This window comes from Bombus pyrosoma, linkage group LG2, assembly GCF_014825855.1.
Source record: "Bombus pyrosoma isolate SC7728 linkage group LG2, ASM1482585v1, whole genome shotgun sequence".
NCBI classification, from domain to species: domain Eukaryota; kingdom Metazoa; phylum Arthropoda; class Insecta; order Hymenoptera; family Apidae; genus Bombus; species Bombus pyrosoma.
In genome coordinates, this window is record NC_057771.1 from 7685593 (window position 1) to 7709537 (window position 23945).

Sequence of the window (23945 nt, forward strand, 5' to 3'; positions counted from 1 at the left end):
CTGCGACGACATCTGTACGAGAATCTATAGAAATAGCAGCTGCATCGATAAAGACGACTCCGTATGTGTATGTTATCGCGCGAGTAAATAATTAGCGGGAAAATTCAAGTCGATTTCAGATTCGCATTGCGTGTAAGGTCTTCTTTCTTTTTTTATTTTCTTTTTCTTTTTTTAACAACGTGTTATACAGCTTTATCGCAAAAATTTCATTGGCAGTACGTTTCTTTGCGTGAAGGTAAGCAAATATGAAAATGAAATGACTTTTGGTTATAAGATGAGACTTGTGAGGATCACAGGAGTAGAAACGATCTTTGCTGTCTTATGAAATTCTTATCAACATCTTTAAGTTAAACATCGTGAAACAGAAAATAGCGTGACGAGCCCCAAGGACATGGAGAGAACGCAAACAAGGGCCAAGGTGTCTCTGTTGTAATTTGGACAAAGCTCCGGTTGCGTGCACCTCCTAAAAGGAGTGCGATAAAATAGTTTTATGTTTTTGATACACGATTGCGATGCCTAATTCCGATACTTGGAAAATATCGGTCTGAAAAAATATCAATTCTCTCACCATCTCTCAATAAAAATGACAACCAGTCCTGTAACCACTTTATCGAGGAAAGTCACGATCGAATAGACGATAGCGCTTCGTTCCGTTCGTGGGCCAATTATCTCTGCAGTCACACTTAATGCCGTAACCATTGTAATCGAGCTTCCACTCCCAATTAGAATTGCGACACTGTATATAACTGCCGCTGAACTTCCTCCATATTCCGTAATTACTGCAGAAAGTATTCCAATTAAAGTGCCCAATAAATAACATACCTGAATAACAGTAAAATATTCTCTTTACAATGGTACTTTCTGCTTAATTATTCTATAGTAGCAATAGTAAGTGCATTTTAGTGTAATATACACACCTTTGTCCCGCATGATTTATTAATATATTTTAACAACAAAGCAGCGATAAACGAAGATACGTAGGAGACCAAGGGAACGGTAGCTAGTGCCTGTTTTCCATCAACATCGGTTTCCTCTATGTATAATGGCAAATACACGGTGGCCAACGTAATGAAGAGTCTACTGGCCACGTACAACATAGCCACTCTTAACAAAATTGACGTACCGACCCAGGAGTTTCGATCGTTTTGCGAACTATCGAATAATCTTCTAGCTTCTTCTATATTTCCTTTGTGCAAATAGGAATTCTCTAAGAGGTTCCCTTTTAGAAATACGTGGAAGAGCGTAGTAGCCACCAGACCGATCGATGTTAAAGTGAACACGATATTCTGGAAAGGAAGATGTTCGTTAATACTTTTGTATCTCGATCAAATTATCTCCCGTGCCGGTAGATTCCGTTTATATTTATAATTATTATACTACGTTGTACATATAAACATTCAGTGATATTAAGGCCAGATATCGCACGTACGAGTAAGGATTCTTTTCTACTTTTCTCGAATTTGCCTGAAAAGAAATTGCCTAACGATAGAAACTATCCGTTCAAAAATTACACAAAGGACGGAGAAAGGTTTAAGCCCTGCCCTCTCCATCAGAAATTTTTTGCTCGAAGTGCGATTAAGAGCGTACGACGATAACGAGGAACATATATTTTCGTCCAATATATTCCTGTCAACGAGATACGCGTAATTTAGACAGTTTTCGATAAGTTTAATTCGAGCTACTCACTCTAAATTTATAACTATCCTGTTCAGCCAATCGCACCATCGCTTCTTCGTTCGTGGGTAGAACAATCCACGTAACGACGAACACCGCAACGGCTGCTCCAACTTGAGCGGAATACCTGTACCCCATAACGTTCACAGTCTCTATAAATAACGAGAAAAGATTGCATAGGACGACGTTAAAGTTACCTTATTGCAGTTAAATCTGCTCGTGCCAGCAGTGAATTCGTTAACGTTGGGATCATGGACAAATGCGATATCTGTACGGCCGCCCAGCCAGTTTGAAATATAGCGATGCTGGACACGTAGACGAGCATGATACTTGTGCTTGACGGTTTACTAAAGCCACCAAAGATCACTGGAAACGACAGCGTGACCATCGCCGAGCCGATTATGTGCCAAATCTTCTTCTTTAGGTACTGATCGACCAGTATTCCGAAGATGGGAGTCATGAAGGCATCCACGATTTGACCTTGAAAATAAAGAAGATCTGCCGTAACGTTCGAGAAAACTTTTAGATTTCAATTTTCGACTTTGGTTTCTTAAATTTGTCGATGTAACTTTTCTCGCTGACTTTTCTTCAAAATCTTTTCGCATTTCGTTGAGAAAACTTGAAACTTGCGAAACAAGCGTTAAAGATACTTACTAGAGAGGCGTTTCTGTCGTGAGCTCTTTAATATTTTTAACGTCCTCTTCGTATGGTTTTCCTGAATTAAAAATTTAACAATCGTTTACCTAGAAGTAAGAGTGCACCAGCGACAATCGGTTCCAGCAGGGCCACCCTTTGAAAATAGATAAGGGTGTAGGAGAACCACATGGCGGCAGTAAGGTCGTTGAAAATGTGTCCCAAAGCATAAGCGATTTTCGTCGAGGTACTTAGTTTCCTCTCCAACAGCGGGGACCGCTCCTCCATGTTTTCCATTTTCGTAAAAATTCGATCGACGAGCTTGACACGATTCCAAAGACAAAGAAAATTTCAGTGTGTTGGCGCTTCAAGTGAATTCGTTGAAATCACATAAAGGACTCTCCATTTTTCGTACGTGTCCCTCTGTAAATTAGATCATGCTCGTTTGAACGTTTCATTCGAAATATGAAATACCCGAATTGAATCTTTATGTACACTCCTCGCCAAAACGATAGCTTCTTAGGTGTGCCATCTTTAATTTCTCAATGACGCGTGTAAAGTTCTTCGTCTGTAACGTATAATATCAGAACGTTATGAGCTCGGAATATACGGTTCGTTGACAATAATTAAAAATATTATGAGGTTTGGTGTGTAACAAAAAAAATTGTTTTATTTTAAGAACGAAATGATAGCACAAGTTTAGTTTTACCCGTACAAGCAATACCCAATACAAAAACTGACTACAATATCTTCGTACGTCTTACCCTAACACTGGGCTTCCAACTTCTGACTTCTCAAGTAAAAATTGCGGATCCTCAACCCTCGCATCCTTCTCCCACTCCTTTACTCACTTAGATTTAACGTCACCAAGGCATACACTCCTACTTACATACACTCTCTCTCTCTCTCTTTCTCTCTCTTCTTCAGCACTCTTACGATTCTTAGTTTATACCTTAAACTATCCCGTTAAACTATTGCAACTTATACTATGCCGAGAAACTCGAACTTAAATATACAATAGACCAAGCGTACACCCCCCTTTTTCCGATACTACATTTATATAGTTTCTAGATATAATTTTGAATTAAGGTATTCCATTCGCGTACAATTGCATTTTTTAATTCTTGTACGCGTTGATATTGCTTTCCATTCGCGTATACGCCGTGAACAAGTTCTACCCAGCAATTTTCAATGATATTAAGATCCGGGGAGCGTGCAGACCACGGCGAAATAGATATGTTATTTTCATTAAAATACGATTGGACCAATCTTGACGTGTGTACAGATGAATTTTCTTGTTGAAGGATGTAATCAGGTCCAGAAATGCGTTCTGCGTGATTATTTATTTGTTATTTGATTTAATTTATGTATCGGACACTATTCATTCTCCCATCGATGAACTTGATACTTGTCTTGTCGAAGTAACCGACGCCGGCTCAAACCATCGCGCTGCCTCCTCCCATTTGTCGTCGAATTGTTGAAATTGTCTCTTTTCTTATGTCATGAAAATAACATTGGAACCCATCAGGATCATCCAAGTTGAATCTTTTTTCGTCTGAAAATAATACCCTTTTCCATTTCTTTTTCCAATACACTCTTTCTTTTGCACAGCGTAAGCGTTCTACTTTGGGTTTCCTTGTTAACGAAGGCTTCTTTTTCAATTTTGGCCTCTTAATATTTTTGCAGGATAGTAGAACTCGACGAACACTCGAAACACTTGCGCTAGTACTAGACTTTTCCATTATTTGCTTTGTTAATTGTTTGCGTTAACTGCAAGTTGGAAACTACACGCAAAATTGGTCTTATCACGATCGGATAACGATGACGGCCGACCAATACTTTTCTTTTTGCCATAATCTTCAACATTTATTAAGAAATTGTGTATCACGATTTCTTCTTATTACTTTCGATATTTTCCCTACCGATAACTGTTGCTGTTTCGGTTCAAGAATTTGCTTTCTTTCAGACTCGTTTAATTTTCTTCCACGTCCCATACTTACAAATTTATATAATATTGTACTGTAATCTTTACTCGTTGATAGATTTCTAAAAATATTATTCAGAATGTGCTATCATTTCGTTCTTAAAATAAAATAATATTTTTTTTTTGTTACGCGCTAAACCTCATAATGTTTGTAATCATTTTCAACGAATCGCATATTCCGAGCTCATAATATTTTGATATTATACGTTACAGACGGAAAACTTTACACGCGTCATTGAGAAATTAAAGATAGCACACGTGGGCTATCTTTTTGGCGTGGAGCGTATGTACATAGACTCAACGAACTGAGCAGTTCGTTATATAAAGTAGATATGAGCGCGGAATATTCAATACAATTACTAATTTCCTTATGTTATCTGGGTCTGATTTGAAAAAAAAAAAAAAGATAAATTCCTCCACTTTTGTATAACTAATGCAACTTACCGGATTGAATTAATCCTATGAATTCACATTCAGAAACAATGTAGCTTACTTCGTTTTCATTCTCAATGCCCCAAATGTATATGATGGTAATTGATTACAATCGTAAAAATGAATGGAAGGCGATAGGATCAAATATTAATACAATATACGACTCAACGGTGTAAGTTACACGCTGTCTACAATTACCTACATCTTTCTGCGGTGATGAAATGGGATAATTTGATTATACTTATGCCATGAGAACGCAATAACTGTGTCGTACAATCATCTTGCGAGCTTCGAAGTAAAAAGGAACGTATTTAATGACTTCCAGTTAGTTATAAACACATATCACGATACAACTTCATACGTATAATTGCAACTATTCTTATCCACACGCGTCCGTGTTTGTAATTCAAAAGTTCTGTTTCGTTATCTAACTAGTTATAGTTCAAACTGCAAGAACATAACTATTACGACGTTAACGTCCTTCAACAGAAACTTGCATCTTCGAATTGAAACTTACATCTGCTTGTTGCTACTTCCATTCAAGCGTTGATCTATTTAATGCGACGACGCCGGAAGCCACAAGACGCGCATGAATATCGAAACTCAGCAATATCCGAACGCTGTGTAAGCAGAGTCTGTCATTAACAACGTCTGAACGAGGTGAAAACCGCAAAAGAACTTATTTTCACGGAGATCCAATATTTTTAAGGAAGTGGTTTTGATCGGCCTTCCTTTCACCCGCGAATCAATTCGTGGTCACAATTTCCGCTTAAGGCTATACACTTCGAAGAAACAGGCGTGGAAAGCTCGTTAGTCGGTCGATCGGCCGCAAGAAACACGGATATCTCCGTCGAGGAGCATGGAATCGTCGACGAGTCGTAGTAAAAATGTCCACAAAACGTTTCACCATTACATGTCACCGTATCGAATTCCTCGGCAGCTACGTTGCTACCGGATGAGATCGTATTTGTTTTTCGCGATTATTTTGCCTCTTCCGTTTTTCCTGTCGCGTATCGATCGTTTAGAACGCGCTGAACGTGCGATCAAACTTTCAGCGAACACCACGCACTTTAACTCGCGAGTGTGGAATTCAAAGGAATTTTTAAAAGGATCACGGATTGACAGATTTACACGAAGAATTATGTTTGGAGGAAGACACGTACGTGCTTCGTCGTTGCAACTACGAAGCGGAACGGGCTAATCTTCGGTACGTGCGCTGACGAGCCGGTTCATTTAAACACGCATTCCATCCGCGGCCGTGAGCGAAACACGCGACTATCCACGACGTGACTACCTGAGCGACTGAACTTTCAAACGTGCGCCATTTCCCGCTTCACGGCCTGAAGATTATCGTTTAATCGACGACACGATTATAATAACGCATTACCGCCTTCCGATAGCTATTATCTTATCGTGCGAAAAAAATCTCTCGAGATTATAAATGAAAATCCATTGGCGAGGCACGAAGTATTATAAATATATATAATACTTAAATAATAGATGTATACTTCTTGTCCGCGCGGGATACTTTATAGTAATTTTGAACATAGGTTTTATTAATAAAATCTCCAAAATATAGCGCAATTTAATTTTCGTTAACAAAATACTCATCATATTACAGAATTTCTATGAGATGGAAATTTCACGAGGGTCGTTTTTGTTACGAATCTAACAATTTTACATCTATTATAAGTATACTATTTATCAACATTTTAATTCTACTAAGTGTATAAGTTTCAATAACTTATGAATGGTACTGCACGTATCTGAGAATACACGCATTATTAAAAGAATTAGGGTTCAGTGGCCAATAGTTTGAACTAGAGGGACTTCAAGATATACTAGAGATATTATATATAAAATATTAAACTAGCACAGGTCATTGAAAAGTTACAGAAGATCATTGACACACTTCTAAATAAAGAGCTATTCCATGTGATTTGTTCCAATATGCGTAAGTAATAAATAAGATAAAATACCCAATTATAATTTGAGACCCTTTATCGAGCAGCTATATATATATGTTGGAGAAGGATTTTGAAGTATGGGCGTCTGATGAACCTTCACTCGAATTGACCATCGTGGTTATGTATTCTCGCTGATCGTTATTAGTTCCGAGGTGATGATTACAAGAGGTTACAGGTAATGACGGCAATCGGACAAACGAGAGACCGATGACAATGAACTTAGGTTCGATACGAATCCACGGCCGCGGGAAGACGAATCCGATACGATACACGATCCTGGTGTGACTCGACGTACAAGTCGTAATGACTCTCTCAATAACTAACTCCATAACTTTCTCGATAACTAACTAACTCCCCGTACAAATGGAACTGCCCTTATATAGTCTTCTCCCCACCTCTAGAGTCAATCTTTGTTTTTAAGGAGAGCTGCATAATTATTCCATACCTCTGTTGTTACATGTCCGTCCCGTGACGGCGGCCACGTTCGGCGCCTCGTTATGTCACCACGAGTCCAAGTCCATCGTCGGATGGAGTACACATAGTCGGATTAGCGTCTTACAACTATTTCCTATTACTATTGCTTAAGTGTAGCTACAATAAAAGTCCGAGCTAGGGTATTGGAGGTTTTCTTAATCACTCCAAAAGAAAGGCCCCGATGTCTTTTCATCTCCGACATATATATGTACATATACAACCAGGCCAGCTGAGAAGGTGTTGCGAGTCGGACGATGTAGATCTGCGATTCGGTGCATAGTCGCAATTAATGTGTGCGTAGTATACATAGGGGAGTGTAAAAATGTCCCACAAGTAGACAGGAAAGGCTGTGTAATCCGATCTCGCGAGAGAAACGCGAATGAGAACGCGTGCAGAGAAATCGATTCTGGACAAGTTCTTGTACGGTTTCTCAGTTAGGTGGTTTAGCAAGCTTTACACAGCCTGAGAGTTCATTCACCGGCAAGCGGCACAGACAACGAGAACTGCCTTAATCGAGTTGGTATTTTATCAAATGGAATATATCAAGTTTCTATCTTTCTCGGTTGCTTCTCATTTTTTTTACAAAATTATATTTATTTCGAATAGGCTTATACAAGATGTGATAACTGACTATATCGATGTTTACTTAATCGTGATATAAATCTTAACTTATATTTTCAAAGTCTATCTCTTCCTCTTTTCTTAACTACTTTACATTAGCTTGTATATGTATATCCAACTGAGTATATTCGTATTATCTAGGTATAACAAACACTTTTGTTCACTTGTCTTCATAAAAATGTCTCTATCCTGTGTGCTATCGTTTGATAGACAACAATATAGAATGTATTCGAGCATCTCGAAGTCCTCTTTGAAACAAGGAGACTTTACGGTCAATAAATATTTGTCTAAGAAAATATTACGAGGAACATTCCGAAACATTACGACAAAAATAGAATAAACGTTGTACGATATTACTATCTATATGTATAGAATTCTTAGGCATATTTGATATGGTGAATATATTTGACAAACGTTCCAAGATTATTATTATTTTGATCGTACGTTTTAGTACGTATGCGTTATTGATAACGTGTAAATCAGACTGGTCGATGATTGGGAAATAAACGGAGAATCACGTATGTGTAAAATGCATATCGATATGACAACTGTAAATAATTTCGTATATCCCATGTTAGTGGCACTATAACTTCTTCCTTTCGGAAGCAGCGTATTCGGTACCGTCGAACTGCCTCAAATGAATCTGTAAATACATTTTCACTTAATAATATGAACATTATCAATCGCATAAATAACAATAAGCCGCCCATATAACATACCTGTAAATGTAAGTTTACTTCTGCCGCTCGACTTAAATATGGAAAATTTCCGCCGCTTTTCAAATGTGCCAATTTTGCATTCGGATAACACTTGTACACTTCCTCTCTCACCGAATTCGATAACGCATACTCATCAAAAACGTCTATAATCGTGATAGGCAAATGACATATCTTTTGTGGCTGTACGTAACAATTCACGCAATTCATCGTCAATCGAGAAGCCAATTCCGGTTGCGTTAAACTTTCCAACTGCGAATAAAAACGACATACATATTCATATAGAGATCTATATTAAATGAAAGATACATACTCTTTCCACCATAAAATCAATCGCTTCTACGATCTCTCCGTCGACCTTGTCTGTCACGAAGTTTCCCATTAGCATCTTTTTCAATACCAACGACGGTAAAATCCAAAAACTACAATTCGAGTTGATTAGTAACAGTAACAGTAAAATATGCGAGATAAGGTATCGCGGTTTGTCATACGTCCACTTATCTTGAAACAAGCGAGAAACAAACGATGAAATACGATGAATTCGTTTGACTTTATAGTTGTTGAAAAACAGCAAACAATTACATAGCGATACAACGTACTTACACCCCCGCGGAATCGTTGTAATTAAATACCGACGTATCTGTGAACGAATTGCACAGAATCAAGGACACTACCCTAGGACAGTGAGCATTTGCCTCGGTGAATTTTTGCGCCAGAAATCCACCTGGAAATAGATATTTTGATCAAATCTCCGAACGTATAATACTTGGTTATCGCGTTTGATATCGACTTTCGTTCGTACGTTCTGACCTAATGAGGTGCCAAAAAGATGCACCTTATCTAACTCCATGTAGTCTAAAAGTTTCCTAAATCCATCGCACCATTCCTTAACGTTCCAATAAACGGGCGATTCGGCCTGAAACATAAGTTAATTTAACTCAATTGATTCTCTTACAAACCAAGATCGTATCTCGATATTTATAAAACTTACTGATATGATTCTGTATCCTTTAGCTGCTAAGCCTAGTACTTGCTTAAAAAAGACATCAGCCGTCCCACTAACCGGTGGAAGACATATGAGTGGACACTTGACGGTTTTTGGACTAGAATCGTATACTTTCCATCCCTAAAATAAAGCACATTATTTTTACCATACGTAAAAACGTTTGTATGACTATTCTCATTAAATGTTTACCTATGGAAAAACATCAAACAAAGACTGAAGAAAATATCGTTGTGTTTAATTTGCGCGATCAACGATAATATTGATAGATGTTTCGACCTCGAGAAACAAACCAGATAATAACGCAATACGGAATAAGTAATTGTATTCTCGTGGAAAAAATCGAAGACTTATTAAAATGCGCAACGGTAATATAAAATAAACAAAGTTTAGCACCTTTTATAGCATTTAGTAGGTAAACAAATTTCTGCTCAAGTTCTATTTGTTTATCTGTTTTTCTAAATATATGAATCTACATGAATATTCGCAGTCTAGTTAAGGCGGGATTTCCTATGTGCGCTCGTCCGTGTCAAAAACAATTTAAGACTCGAATCACACGTAAACATCGGACGCCTTTGTACTATTAAAATTTACAATGGAGAACATGCTTCTGTTTTCGCAACGACGTCGTATGATTCACGTTTTAAGGTTGCTTTCGACATACACGCGTGCGTTGGGCGCACACAGGAAATCCCGCCTTTATTAGTTCTGTTACGAACATTCTTCCTTTGTATCCGTATACGTGAGATTTGTTTACAATAATCACGGAGACGAGGTCATCGTTACAGGTCTCGATCTCAAGCGTAATCTCATCAGGCAGAACCTTCAAATCAAAGATTTCCACGTATAATTAATATACTACACATTAATGATTACCTTGGTGCCGTCGGCGTCGACGACAATTTTTCTGAGCGGGACGGAACTACGAAAGCTGAGATACTCCTGCGATCGGGACAGCTCACTTGAACACGACATCTTCCTCGTCCTATTGTTGTCGTTCTGTCTATAGTTACGGGATGGCTTACGTTCAGTGTTACCGATATCTACAAAAGCAGATAAAGAGAAGAAAACTTCAAGTAGCAGGGCTGTATAAGGTCTAAATTTCACGCGACATATCGTCAAGATTTATGTACATATTTTTGAATAACTGAATCGCGAATTACAATTCATTTAACCGTCGGACGACCCAAGATTCGATGGTCGAACAGAAGGCGAAACCGGGTCTCGTTAGTCTACGGACCAAATTAGACTTAGCATCGTTGGGGGACGGTTGAAATTCAAATTTGCTACACTTACTACAAAACTGGAATATGTAATGATTACGATCGTACGTACGACCTTAGATTAAACCTACCTCAAGAGCAGCTTACGAGTCGTACGGTTCTCCTGATATCGTTACGCGTAGCAGACATCCTTAATACGTACAGGTTACCACGAAGAAGCAAGTTACCCAGTAACTCGAAAGGTCGAATCACTTTAATAACAGTTGTTTGCAAGCATATATCGACAATGTTGTTCGGTTTACACCCCCTTCCGAGCATCGTCGTTCTTTGTCTTTCCTATTTCTCCGCATGGGTTTCGTTATAAAGTCGCTATACGAAGCTTCAATGGGCATGCGCGTGTTCTATCGTGTTACGTTGGTATAGTCATATCTGAATTTTATTACGTTACTGATTTATATTCCGCGTGTATGCACTTCGCGGCTTGTACTCTCAACTATGTTGACGTACAATTTCGATTCGAGTTTCGAACACAGTTTACGAAAAATTCAACGCTATCTAACTACGTGCTTAATTACGCGTAAATTAATGCGAGGTGCCTGATTTTGGACGCAGTGGTATCATCTGTCGGCGAACGACTGGTACTTTCCTGGCGGCTTTTTAGTATTAGTACCGCTGGTTCACCGGTAGATGGCTCCGGTGTCCTCAAAATTGTATGCAAATAGTAGCTTCAAGTAAAAGAGAGATAGAAGAGATAGAAGTTCGTAGGAGGAAAAAGGAGAAAACGATATTTCGTCCTGGGTCTGCTAGAGGATTCATCGGTCAAGCTACTCCAGCAGATCCACGTTAACTTTAACTTAATTCATAAACAAACAGCTCAAGAGTTCAATTTATAGCTCGACAAATTTAATTTTTTTTCATTTTCTGAAGAAACTAGTTCCTCCTTTTCACCGCTAGATGGATATAACGTTTCATGGTCCGCGTTTCGATCAAATTTTCATTTGCAAAAAAAAAGCTAATTAAGAGGATAAATTAGTGAACTTCTAAAATCGGATCCTCCGATTTTCTTCCTACGTTCCTTTCTACTCTTGAAACAGATTTATAAAAATTAAAAAATTTGGAAATTTAGAATGTGAGGTGTATCCTGCGTATATACATTTTGCCAATGGTCACATTCTTTTCTAGCCTCGGGCGGAACAGATTATAATCTGTACCTGTGTTTTCACTTTACGTTCTCGATAAATACGAATTTAGAGATAACGGAAGTAAAACGAAGTTACGTCATTATCAGATAACGCTCACGTAAATGTATAACGTAAATGATGGTCTGTTCATTATACGATTCACCGCAAGGATATGTATCTGCGTATGTACTTTCTTCGAACTGTAGGATAACTAAAACTGGAAATAAACGCCCATAAATCGCTAGATGGCAGTCATAGCAGCGTTGATACAACGAAAAAAAACAGCACGCATATAGTCTGTCAATAATCGATCACAAATTATTCTATATCGTTATCTCACATCAAATATACTTTTAAATAATATTTTGTAGATACATTAGTACGGTTCGGACATCATTTGTCATCCGTCCTTTACATATTTTATGCAAAAAGAATCGTACGAGCATCTTGTCGATAAAACTTTATCTAGACCGTAATTATGTCTGAATAAATAGAAAAAGGAAACGTTATCGAACGTAATACAAATGTTATACAACGCTGGTTACCGTTTCTCCACGACAATTCCGTGTTAAGTATTTGCGCACTGCCGATTTATGCGGATAATCATAGCAAACATTTGCACAGACCGTGAAGAGGGGTTGCAACCACCAACCCGCGCAGGAGTGTGGCATGTACATGTTCTACGTACACGTTCCACCTACACCACGTACTGTTGTACCAACTGTGAAATTAACGATTTCGCCGTTTCCTTGGCGCTACCTAGGGAAATTCACCAACCATCTCCTTTTCTCGTTTCCCATCCCGGCCGTTAGTATTTGAAAACTAGTGATTTTTCTCAATCATGGAGCGAGATCGAAAACGAAAGAAAATTACCCGAACGCGATACAACATGCGGCAAAAATTAAACGTTAAATGGTAAAGTATATATATGGATGCATTGCGACTTCCAGAGCGAAGTATATCAAATTGGCGCAGCAATCAACGCGGTAGCTAAAATCACGTTCGAACGAACAGAGTTCGGACCAACGGAAATGCGATGAAAAGGCGAGTGACATCTCGAGCAAGCCTACGCAAGCGACGATTTATATTTCTGTTAGAATTTCCGGCAACGGCAGTAACGGTCCTTCGGGACGACTGGAACGGAGAGGGAAATTTTCACCGACGAACATTAACAGCAGAAAATCGTGTAGGAAGGCGGACGGACGTTGGTTCAAAGAGCGGTGCTTTTATTTTAATCCCATAACGTTTACGCTTGTTAAGCGATCGGCGATAATTAACAGCAATTCATTCGACTATAATGCGATCCATCGTCTCGGTATCGCGAGCATTTATCAGTCGCGATTAATCTAAACTTTCCACAGTCACGAATGCGAAACGCTCGGCAAGGTTTACATTGGCAGAGGCCCGAGTCATTAATAACCGATACCGAGAGAACCTCGTTGCTGTCCTGCGTTAATTCGACGTATCGAATCGAACGACACACCGACGCTCGTTAATCTTCTTCCCCAATCCGTCACTCGAAGCGATTTATTTAAGGAACGAACGTATGCGCGTACGCATCAACGTGTATAACGTTGTCTCTCTTCCCTTCGTTCTTTCTCGTCTTTATTAGGCTTCTTTTCGTCTCGCGTAAAAGCAAGCGCTCTGGTTAAACTTAATCGATGTATCGGTATATCGTCGACGGGGAGTTGTTGAAATATCGTCGCAGAGACCGGACGTCGGCACGATCCTTCCCGTTTTAAGAAATTCGTCTATATGAAGTTTCATTTCTTTAAAAATGGCTTAAGATTCATCGACAGATTCTTGAAATATTCGTGGATGCAATGACTCTTCACTCGCTAAGTAACATAATTCTTTCAACGTTGGTAACCGCACAGAGTTACGTTTCGTTTTGTATTTCGAATCATCGAAGCTCTTTTTCGAATTCCACTAATATGTGCCCCCTTCGGTAAGTAAGGACATGTTTCCATTATCACTTTCGTTCGCTGCTTCTATTTGTATAAAGTCGTCGTTATTGCCATTTTTCTCGCAGTGTGTGCTTTTCGTGCGCTTTTGCTAATTCCGTCCCACGTTTGAACTTTTTAATTATCTCGTACATTGCTTCGTCTTGTACTAAATTCCTATAATCGGAATTCACTCGATCGATCGAAGAGAGAGATACATCGAAGAAATAAAAAATACATTGTATATGATCGCTAACGATATGTGTGCATGTTTCAAAGGGAAAAAAGTATTGCCGTTATTGACAATAGAATCTCCCCCCCCCCCCCTCGTCAGAACAGTCATGATCCAAATATCGTATAATATTCGAACATAATATTTTCCGGTAAGTAGTACATTGTCAATAACGGCAATACTATTATATTATATTTAAATCGATGAAAGCGTGGTTTCGATAACTGCAAAATCCAAAAGTCTGGTATCAGATATTACGGCTGGATTGGTAGTAACGCTAATTAAGGTACATATAAGTTTGCTCTTTGTTATGATCCTCGACCTGAAAGAATACAACAAACTTTTTATAATACGTACTTACACGGAACTTTTATATATATACATTTTTTGTTGTTTTTTTTCAGACTGGTTTAAAACGTTGCCAATACAATCACGATAATCGTATTCCAATATAGCTAATGAAACTTAAAAATATTTCGTACGACGTACACAATATATACGTAAAGTTTCCTGTGTTATATATGTTGAAATACTTTCTGTACGCAGCTACGATCCTTCGCCAATATCACTACCTATCTAGGTATTTGTCCAAGGTTGCGGAAAATTTTATTACTTCAGGAACCTCTTATAGGATGTTAAGAAAAGTCGATAAATTTTCCAAATGTTCAGATGGCTCTTCGGTATTGTTACGTATTGTTATACGGTATACGGCATTGACATAAGGTTAACTACGCTTTGGATGTTAGAATGGTTATACACGGTTATGCATGGTTTACATGGCTATAAATACCTGTAATAAAGCTCGCGATCATTAATCTTCGACGGTAATTTCGGTTTGCAGTGGCGACATTCGCCGTCTCCTTTGCTCTCCATTCTGCTCCCTCGTCGTCATCCTCAACATCCCTTTCGTCCCTGCCCCTGCTGGCCGGTTGGTCGCGCGGCGCACAGTATCCTGCACGTTCTCGCGCTTCCTAGGATAATTAATGATCCTAAAAGCGATCTACTCACGGTTGTCTCGTTTTAGGGCAATCTTTCTCCGTCTTCCGAGCCACCGCCTCCGCCCCCCACCCCCTCGTTCGACCATTCCTCTCACGTTACGCGCCCGAAACTTCGTTGCGTGGGTAATCATTTGCCCCGTTGTAATAGTCGTGCATACCGTGTAAAACGATGCTGCGTGAAACGCATCGGATTGTTCGATCGCTAAAATCACGGACAAGATGGCGACACCGAGCGTTTCCCGGCGAGAACGCTTCGATAACCGACAAACGTCTTCGGAAACGACTAACAGCCGTTCGGATAGACACAACATTAAGTGCTATTAACAACATCGTTATTTCTCGGAAATTTGCCATTCTTATTGTGTTTGATGGACGGATTATGCAGCACCTTGCAAGGTTTTGTTGTTGCAGTGTTTCCAAATTCGTTTTACACGTAGTGGCATTGTTCGAGTCTCTCGTCTACGATAAATCTCACTGAAAGGTAGGGGATTAGCACCGACCGAAGGAGTTCGCTAAAAATGGAAAGGGGGAACGTAAAGTATTAGCATAGAGAAAGACCAGGTGACGTCTTCGGCCAGTCTTCGACAGCCGTCGATCTCTAATTATCTGGAAACACAGGTAACACAGCGGAAAGCTTCCCTGCCTTATTTGCTCGATAATAAACGAATATTTTCATGACAATCGTTCGCACACGAGAGAAGGATGAACCAAGAGACGTTCAACCGGGCATTATCTCACCTTGGTTAATTCCTCCGCAGGTTTTCTCGCTCAACCTCCCGATCCTTCGACAAACGTTCTCGCCTCGCCTCTTCGTTCCTCTCTCGTACGCGCATCTTGTCTTTCTTCCTGGCCAGTGAATACGGAAGCGACGAAAGCTGGAATTTCCGGTTGATTCGGCACGCTAACGATGGGGTGGTTCAACACCCCGTAGGGACCACGAACACTTACGCGGCGATCCCCCCATTGTCAACCTTTTGCCGCAATCTGCTCGTCGATTTGCACAATAATGGACACGCACCGGCGAACAGCAAATTAGCGGAGAGAAACCGTTGAATCGGTTTCGCGTCTGGCATCGCACGTTCGCGTTCGTCAGCGTGCGTTTCGATCCTAGACGCGACTTCCTTCTCGATCGTCGTGTTGACGCCAAACGAACGTGATCGACCGTGCAACTTTGCTAAAAGAAGGGAAGGACGAAAGGATCGTCCATAGGCGAGTGAACCAACGACTGATGAATTGATCCGCGTTCCAGGAAGCCGAGAAACGAAATCAGCCGCCACGGAACGTATAATAGAGCCGGATCATTTGCATTATTCTAATGATCGGTTGCGCGTTCCACGTACGGTTTCGCGATTTCTTTGGCAAGTCAGCGCAACGTGGTATCCACTGTCCAATCGACGTCTCTCGAACGTGAAAATGTACCTACGACTGTTGCAAACTATGAACGAAACTGCGCGACCGCAGTTCATCGTTGCAGTGATTCATCGTTGACGAAAAAAAGGCCAATGGTCTCCTGTAATTGAATATTACCGGCCTAGATTCCCGCGATCCGATTCCACGAACAGAGTACCATTCCAGTCTGCGTATCCGTTCTTGCATCAATATTTAATCGTGGCTAACAAGATGGCGTTGGTATGCACGCCACCCAGATGGGCTATAAAAGCCCAACCAGGCCCCGTAATAGTTAACTTACGTTCTCGGTACATCCTTGCGCAGTGGCGTTAGTGTGCGTACGTCCATGTGTCGACGACACAACGCGTCTACATATTATACGTCGAAGAGAGACAGAAATAGAAGAGCGAAAGGGGAGAGAAAAGTTCACGAGGCGTACAGAGAAAGAAGAGAAACGTGTAAGATTTCCGAAGGTAGAACGGAGAACGAAAGAGCAAATAGTCGGACCTCGTGGCTAGGCGCAGGCCTGAGAATTGTCAATCGAAGGTGCCAAGGAACGAGAGAATGTCCCGAGGCGCCCGAGGCGCGGCTTCTCAAACATCCTTCCTGTGTCAGGGGCCGCGAATATTCCCGGACTTGCACGTTATTCCGAACGGATCATGATTACTCGCGTAGCGTATTTGCGCTGTGGTCTATCTATGGAAAACTCAAATATAAAGACCGAGAAGGTTATAAAGGTGAGAGGAACTCGATAAGCCACGTGTTTCGTCTTTCTCATAGAGTAGCTTTAAAATTTAGATTTTTCAAATATCGTTTCCTTTGGCAGTTGTATATTTGCTTCAACGAAACATCCTCCACTATGTCTCCTCGTTTCAAAGGTGTTCCTTTCTATATAGTCACGACTTAACGTTACGATCGAAAGATCGATAAAAATCTACCCGCTTCTTACTTTTTGTTCTTCTTATTTCTACTGTGCTTCTTACTTCGCAGGAATCTAGGTTCGATAAACTCCGCAACAGATTCGATAATCGTTTCGAAAAATTTTAGAAGCTAATCTCAGTTTTCCAAAAGTCTGAGATGAAAGTATTTCAAAATGATCGTCACGAACGGTCCGATAAACTGCTTATAGGGGACTTGGTAGAATTTACAACCTAATTAATTCTCGAGGTAAGATACCATAAAACTGTCCAGTTACAAGTATTCAGGAAGGACAATCGAAAGGATAATCTTCAAGATTTATTCCGGAAATCTAACTTAATCCTTCATACCCTTTAGTAACGTACTTAGAAACTCTGTAATACGATAGAAATACTTTCAGGATCGTTGGGAATTTCCTACAATTTTTCGATTACTGTGGGGCATACGGGCGGATGCGTAAGGAAACACGTGTGCGTATTACGTATGACGAATAAATTATACTCGTCTCCTGCGACGTAATGACGCTCGTGGTTCGAATGAAACGAGTATCTAACCCCGAAGCAATTCACGATTTTTTATATTCCAACCTTGTTCTTGTTTCAGCAAGCAGACAAGACTTGATCCTTAAAAGATACCATAGATAAAATCTCATTTCATACAAATGTGAATCATCATCTTGCAATAATAGAAACATTTCTACCTCTCGTTCGATATTAATGATAACAATCTCTATTTTAGTATCGCTGCTAAAGAAGAGACTTGGTTTACAGCTTTTTTATGTTTATAGAACTATCTAAACTATACATATTTCCTACACTCTCGTTCTATTCGTTTCTTTTCTAATCCTGTTTTCTAATCAATCCATTAAACGTCACTTCTACTGTTACGCTTTCCATTCTGGATAATTTTAACTGCTAATACAGACAGGCAATTAATTTTATTGATTTCTAAAACAAACAAAAAATACACCAAGATGAAATTTCACCCGTAATATTTACTTATTAATACTTTCTAACATGATTTTCTTCGATAATAGCTGTTACATTTTAAGAATTACTAACGTTCTTCTTTAGCGTAAAATTTAAGCTGCTAATAATACGCTGTCATTGATAATAATTCTTTCTTATTTTGAACAAACCCGAAATATCTTTAACAACTAGAAAGATGCGTTAGCGTAAACAATACAGTAAAAATACGTAGTTAAAATACAGTAAAAGTAAGTAGTTGTTATTAATGGAAATTAAAAACAAATCGTTGTGTATTGAATTTATCACAAAAGATTAGCATTATCCTAAACAAACAAAGATTTTAAACATAAAGATTTAAAGACCGGATGAGGGTGTTTGCCAGTTTAAAGTTGGGCTTTATTTCCGTTAGAGAGTATCATTAAATTTTGAAAATTGTAACGGTTAAATTGAAGTAAGCAAGATCAAGGCTAGCCAAGGGGGTCCTTCGGCAGGTCGGATGACCTTCCAGGAATCCCTGTAACGGACAATGACTACCTACCGACTCGGAAATTAGATGACCATGGGTTTTCACTTGCTGTGCAAAGGACTGAACGAATCCAGGCGAGCTATGATTTCTTGGACGTCTTTACTTTACAACTGTTCCCTTTAAAATATTTCTATTTGCAATTAAATCCGTAATTAGTGGAAAGGGTGACCGACATGCTTGATCTACTACTATTGCGGTCTACTCGATACGTTTGGTGGAAAACTCGCAGGAATTTTATTTTATTTACCGCTTTGCGTTATACAAGCGAATGCCGTAAGTGGAATTAACGCTGTGAATAAAATAATGTATCGCTCCAAACTTATTGGATTCCTTCGGTTTTGTTTGCTTGGTTGTAGCGGTTAGTGCGATGAGTCACGATACGTACATACTGACTTGTGCGCAGAGATTTGTTTTCCCTATTAAATAGCCATGATATTTTATGTATTTTTACGCATTATATGCATACTTCTACGATAAATTGTTGCACCTTTGAGTTACGTAGAAACGTATAGACGCTTGCGATGACTTTTGATACCGCTCTAATGGTTTCTAATCCAAATTACATTTTTTCCGTTTTTACATTCAACGTCGCGTAGATACGCCTAACTTCCCAAGGAACCACGAGATATTTACGTTCCGAATAAACTGATATATCGCAATGGTTAAAGTGCCGATAAGGAAGAACCAAATTTCTCTTCGGTCAGCCGATATTCCCTCGACTCGACGAACCGAGCGGAATCGCAAATCGTACGAGTAAATCGTACATCGTCCGTGGCGTGCAATTATCTCGCGGTTGGTCCACGAGGTCACAGGGGCGGTTCTTAACTGCGGTTCGCTTCGTTCCTCGCGTAGATCCATATACCCTTATAAAGGATCACGTTTGTAAATCATAAAATTCGCAGTTTCACACGCTCTCCACTTCGGCCAGCCCTTCTCCCTTTCGTTCCTCGTCTCGTTGGCGGAGGAGGAGAGCCCTCTCCGCGGGCTGCAATTACCTGCAATTTGTACTACGAACAGCGTATACGCCATCTTGTCTGTATATGTGACGCGAAGCGCATGCAGATGGCGTACAAACGCGCGGGAGAAACCGGCAGAAGCCTGGGGAACGAGGCGAAAATGAAAGAGGAGAAGCTGTAGGACTTGAAACTATACACGGTGGAGAAAGGAGGACGAACCGCTTAGAGAAACGAAGAAGAAAAGAGAGCGAAACGGGGCGCGGAGAGTGAAAGAGGGTGCATGTTCCGCGCAGACGTTGCACGCCGGAGAAAATCGTAGCGACCGCGTCGCTTTTCCAGTATTTCCGTCCTATTCCATTTACGCCATTTCGTATTTTATTTTCTGCTTGACCTTCTTTATCTTTGTAAGAAAGTATTGTAATTTCTTAAATTCGAATACGTAATCAACATACGTACCCTTAATGTTTGCCGTACGAAGGAAAGAAACAAAGATGGAGAAGTGAGAAAAATGAATTACTCAAATAAGCGTAGTTAGTATCCACAGTCGGTTTATAGAATTTTCATCGATTCAATTTAATTACGTATCTGATTGTGCATCTCTATTATACGAACGAAATATCGTTTCGATGCGTTACGAAAAATCGATCAGAACGAAGTTTCACCGTGATCATTAAATAAAACATCGTTGTAACGAACGAATTTTAAATAAATAAAACGTTACTTTTGTGTATTTTTCTGACGATGCTATTTTTGTATTCAAGAAAACAGAAGAAAAATTGACGAATAGAAATGATAGGTATCTATGAAAACGAACCGTGATAACTACGTCATATAATTGACGAGATCAAGCAATCAGCATGTTAACTGATCGACGAATGGATCTAAAGTTTGATACTACTCATCGTCAAGTGCATGGATCGCATTTTCTCGTTTCTTCTTTCCTTTCTTTTCGTTGCTTGTGTACTGTTCGATCTCTACGTACTGCGCGATCACCGGTGTCCCGCATAGTTTACTACGGCACTTACTTACTTCGTGTACTACGAAGAAAGACACTCGCGATACTCTTGTCTGTTTACAACGCTATGTCTTGCCAATTATATACATATATACAAGTCGCTTGTTGCTCGTGGGAACAATTTTATACGACATCCAGATGCCAAGGTTCGTGTTTTTCTCATGTTCCGTCCATGCTGGTGGAATATCAACCAACGTTTGTAATCGAACGTATATAATCGACGAACTTGGTTGAAGAACCGAATATCTAATTTCGTATAAATATAAGATTCTGAAAAAGAAATATACAACAAAGCAGTTAGTTAAAAAATAAAATTTAATAAAAATAATAATAACAAAATCTCTATGTGAAATCAGATGACTGTATCTTTTTTTGGAAGATAAAAATGTATAGTACTTTGACGTTCGTTGTATTTCGTTCATTATTCGATTATTTTCGCTCAGGTTTTTGGGTGTGAACGAAAGTCCGCGCGTGTATAGACAAAGGGGATCGTTTACGAATGAACAGTCAGATCAGTACAATGTTGCTGCGTTCACGGCCGGTTTCACCTACAAAATACATTCACAGTCCAACGGCCATGTTTTCGAAATTACGTATTCATTTATATTTCGCGATACGAATGGTCGGAAACTCGAACCAAATCACGACTCTTTCATAGCCAGATGCATAGTAGTCTACAATTTTCTCCGGAAACATCGTTTTTATCACGGAACACGATCTGTTGCCTAATAAAGGGAGAAGGTAGGTCTCGTGACTGACATTTTTCGCGTAGTATCGCGAATAAGATCGTTGCAATCATGGTCAATTAGCAGGGACCTTACGCAGCCATATTTTCGATGGAACATGATACGAGTATGAAAATGCAAGGGGGATCGGCAATGGACTCGGCCGTTTCCATCGAACCCTCGACCGCTCGGGACAGCACACGAGTTAACGAGCGTGCAGGAAAATGGAGAAAAATATAGACGTCAACCGGAACGTGGACATGGCTGACGATGGTTATCAACCACGGTAACAGTACTCTGCTTGATAATTGAATTCCTCATTCAGAAAGTCTTGCAGAAAATCATCGTATCGGTAGATTTATTGCAAACTGCTTTAAATTTTCGCGCAAAGAACATGCACTGGATATTTCAGGGTCAAGTGACCGAGATGAAACGGAAGCGAAAACACTCACCGAAAATCTCCGTCATCCACGCTCGAGTTCGCCACATAGGGGTCGTTATCCGGCAGGGTGCGCGAAGAGGAGCATAAAGAGAAGGAAGGGAGCGAAGAAAGGACCACTGAAAGATATACGAGAGAAGAAGAGGGCAGAGAGATGAGGGAAAAGAGGGAGGTGTCGATACCGGGCGTAACCCGTCGGTCTACCGCCTACCACAGCCTGATATGCGCTGCCAGAAGACGGCGTTGGCGTCCCAGGCCTCCGCCCACTGAATACCACTTTGCCTGCCCGTTCGTTCTTTCCGCCAGCGAACGTTCGGAGCCTCTATCAAGGCGTGGAATAGTAGAGGGGATTGCGAACACGACGGAATATCCCAGCGTCAGATCGCAAGGGGACGCGAGTGTGCGCGCGTCGGCTCTGTGTTCGGCAGTTCCATCGTTCCACCGGGTCATCGTTTGCCGGTCTGTTCTCGTCTCATTTCTTCGCGTACCGTTTCATTTGATCGGTGAGCTTGTTGCGATTTTTTCTTCGTTATATTTGTACCACTCGTTTCAAATCGTAGTCGTTCTCGACTACGTTTGTTTGCTACGATGCGGAACAACGTCGATGGCGAGTTCCCTGTGTAGTCACGAAATTGGTACCAGTCATAGTCTGTCTTTGTCACGTTTGTGGAGTCTTGCGAACGCACCCGCTTACCGCGTGTCCTGTTCCTTTTCCCTGGTTTCACCCCTCCAAACCCGGCTACGAGTCTTTTCTTTTCCCCTTCTCCTTTCTTCGATCTGTCCTTTCTTCCTTCTTCCTTAGAGGATAGTCCCTTTTGGTAACGCAGAGTGCGCGCATTACCACTGCATCGCACACAACACTGGGCAACACGTAGGCGAAGTGTACGCGTGCGCGCTCTTCCCTCGTAAACTTTCCACTTTTTTTTTTCTCCACTGTGTAGTGTGTTGTGTATCGGCTGCGAGACGACTTGGGCGTTTGCGATAGAAAACTCGCGCGCATGTTAGCCATCAGCGCGCCGCGTGTGTTTCTTTTGCTTTAGTGACAGAACAGATTTACGTCGTTTATCCAGGAACGCCCACGATCTACTAAGACAACGTCGATCAAGTTTATCTTCCATTGGAAATTGGAATTGGTTGGTATTGTGAATTTTTGTGTAAAAACAGCGAACGTTTCCTTGCACTACACAAACGTATCAACCAAAGGCATGAACACGTATTCGCGTTGTTTCGATTACAGTGTTTCTTCGCGGTGTCGGTGAGACGTACTTCGAACTCTGTTACTTTTCACCGGTAACGTGACACTTACCGACGGAGCCGATATCAATTCGTTTGTTTCGCGTCACGTGCGATTGGTGTGTATCGAGGATAAAAATCGTACTTGCGATCGTGCGCGCGGCTCGTTTCACGTCGTGATCTCGTTTGCTTCGTAAACGGTGTTAAACGAGAGCGAACCATCGGTTCCTCCTTTTCTCTTTGTATTTTGGCAGCGTGTTCTGCTGTGGCCGTGTCACTCGTGTCGTGAGCGACCGCGTTGCGGTAAAACAGTCAAAATTCGGGTGAAGAACAGAGAACCGTTGCCATCCTACGCGATGGAAATGAGCGACGAGTATCAGGACATGGGAAATCCCGGAGGAGGGGTAGCGATGGTAAACATACCTATTACCCATCACCAACATACGCCTGATAGTCCATTGGTAAGTTTTTTCATTTTTTATTTATATCCCATCGTATTTTTTTTCTCCGTACAAGGACTTGGACGTACATATAAAAAAATATTTAACGATTAACGCATTATGAACAAAAATGAATTAACCCTAACTTTCAATAAAACGAGTGAATTCGCTGTCTGAGGTAGGTACGAACATGAAATATTCGGTGTAACAATTGATGTTTTATAATTAATATAGTTCATTGGAACAAGTTAATGC

The 23945-nt window shown here is 40.4% G+C and overlaps 3 protein-coding genes across 14 annotated transcripts in view; 1 reads left to right on the forward strand and 2 right to left on the reverse strand.

Annotated features, from left to right (window-relative positions):
- Nucleotides 1-23945, forward strand: part of LOC122576234 (protein dead ringer) — a 318271-nt gene that overhangs the window by 158654 nt on the left and 135672 nt on the right. The window contains exons 1-3 of one of the 9 annotated variants that reach the window (XM_043746240.1): nucleotides 18223-21864; nucleotides 21991-23150; nucleotides 23255-23711. The exons of 2 other annotated variants lie outside the window; for them this stretch is intronic. In XM_043746240.1, the coding sequence (XP_043602175.1) occupies nucleotides 23607-23711 (105 nt within the window). In that variant the 5' untranslated portion in view covers nucleotides 18223-21864; nucleotides 21991-23150; nucleotides 23255-23606. Of the gene's footprint in view, nucleotides 1-18222; nucleotides 21865-21990; nucleotides 23712-23945 lie in introns of those variants that run through there. 6 more of the 9 variants (XM_043746234.1, XM_043746257.1, XM_043746249.1 and 3 more) reach the window with 6 other exon arrangements.
- Nucleotides 134-7125, reverse strand: LOC122576286 (major facilitator superfamily domain-containing protein 12-like). Of its 4 annotated transcripts, none has more exons than XM_043746391.1 (8): nucleotides 5241-7125; nucleotides 4998-5170; nucleotides 2418-2730; nucleotides 1872-2154; nucleotides 1687-1801; nucleotides 918-1286; nucleotides 569-822; nucleotides 134-463 (listed from the first exon to the last, which is right to left on the reverse strand). In XM_043746391.1, the coding sequence occupies exons 3-8, from the start codon at nucleotides 2602-2604 to the stop codon at nucleotides 343-345; spliced, it is 1329 nt and encodes a 442-aa protein (XP_043602326.1). In that variant the 5' UTR covers nucleotides 2605-2730; nucleotides 4998-5170; nucleotides 5241-7125; the 3' UTR covers nucleotides 134-342. The 4 variants fall into 4 exon arrangements, with proteins under 4 accessions (XP_043602326.1, XP_043602316.1, XP_043602299.1 ...); XM_043746381.1 differs by having other exon boundaries at nucleotides 4922-5170; XM_043746364.1 differs by lacking the exon at nucleotides 4998-5170.
- On the reverse strand, nucleotides 7738-11368 carry LOC122576316 (maspardin-like). Its single transcript, XM_043746451.1, has 8 exons — nucleotides 10859-11368; nucleotides 10381-10547; nucleotides 9493-9627; nucleotides 9312-9417; nucleotides 9105-9225; nucleotides 8815-8923; nucleotides 8505-8753; nucleotides 7738-8428 (listed from the first exon to the last, which is right to left on the reverse strand). The coding sequence occupies exons 2-8, from the start codon at nucleotides 10477-10479 to the stop codon at nucleotides 8369-8371; spliced, it is 879 nt and encodes a 292-aa protein (XP_043602386.1). The 5' UTR covers nucleotides 10480-10547; nucleotides 10859-11368; the 3' UTR covers nucleotides 7738-8368.

Coding starts and splice junctions, on each gene's coding strand:
- LOC122576286 (XM_043746364.1), bottom strand. CDS start 2,604: ATGGAAAACATGGAGGAGCGGTCCCCGCTGTTGGAGAGGAAACTAAGT. Junction 1,287..1,686: donor AGGATAGTTATAAATTTAGA/GTGAGTAGCTCG, acceptor CTTCCTTTCCAG/AATATCGTGTTCACTTTAAC. Junction 823..917: donor ATAAATCATGCGGGACAAAG/GTGTGTATATTA, acceptor ACTGTTATTCAG/GTATGTTATTTATTGGGCAC.
- LOC122576316 (XM_043746451.1), bottom strand. CDS start 10,479: ATGTCGTGTTCAAGTGAGCTGTCCCGATCGCAGGAGTATCTCAGCTTT. Junction 9,418..9,492: donor AAGGATACAGAATCATATCA/GTAAGTTTTATA, acceptor CTTATGTTTCAG/GCCGAATCGCCCGTTTATTG. Junction 8,924..9,104: donor TACAACGATTCCGCGGGGGT/GTAAGTACGTTG, acceptor CTCGAATTGTAG/TTTTTGGATTTTACCGTCGT.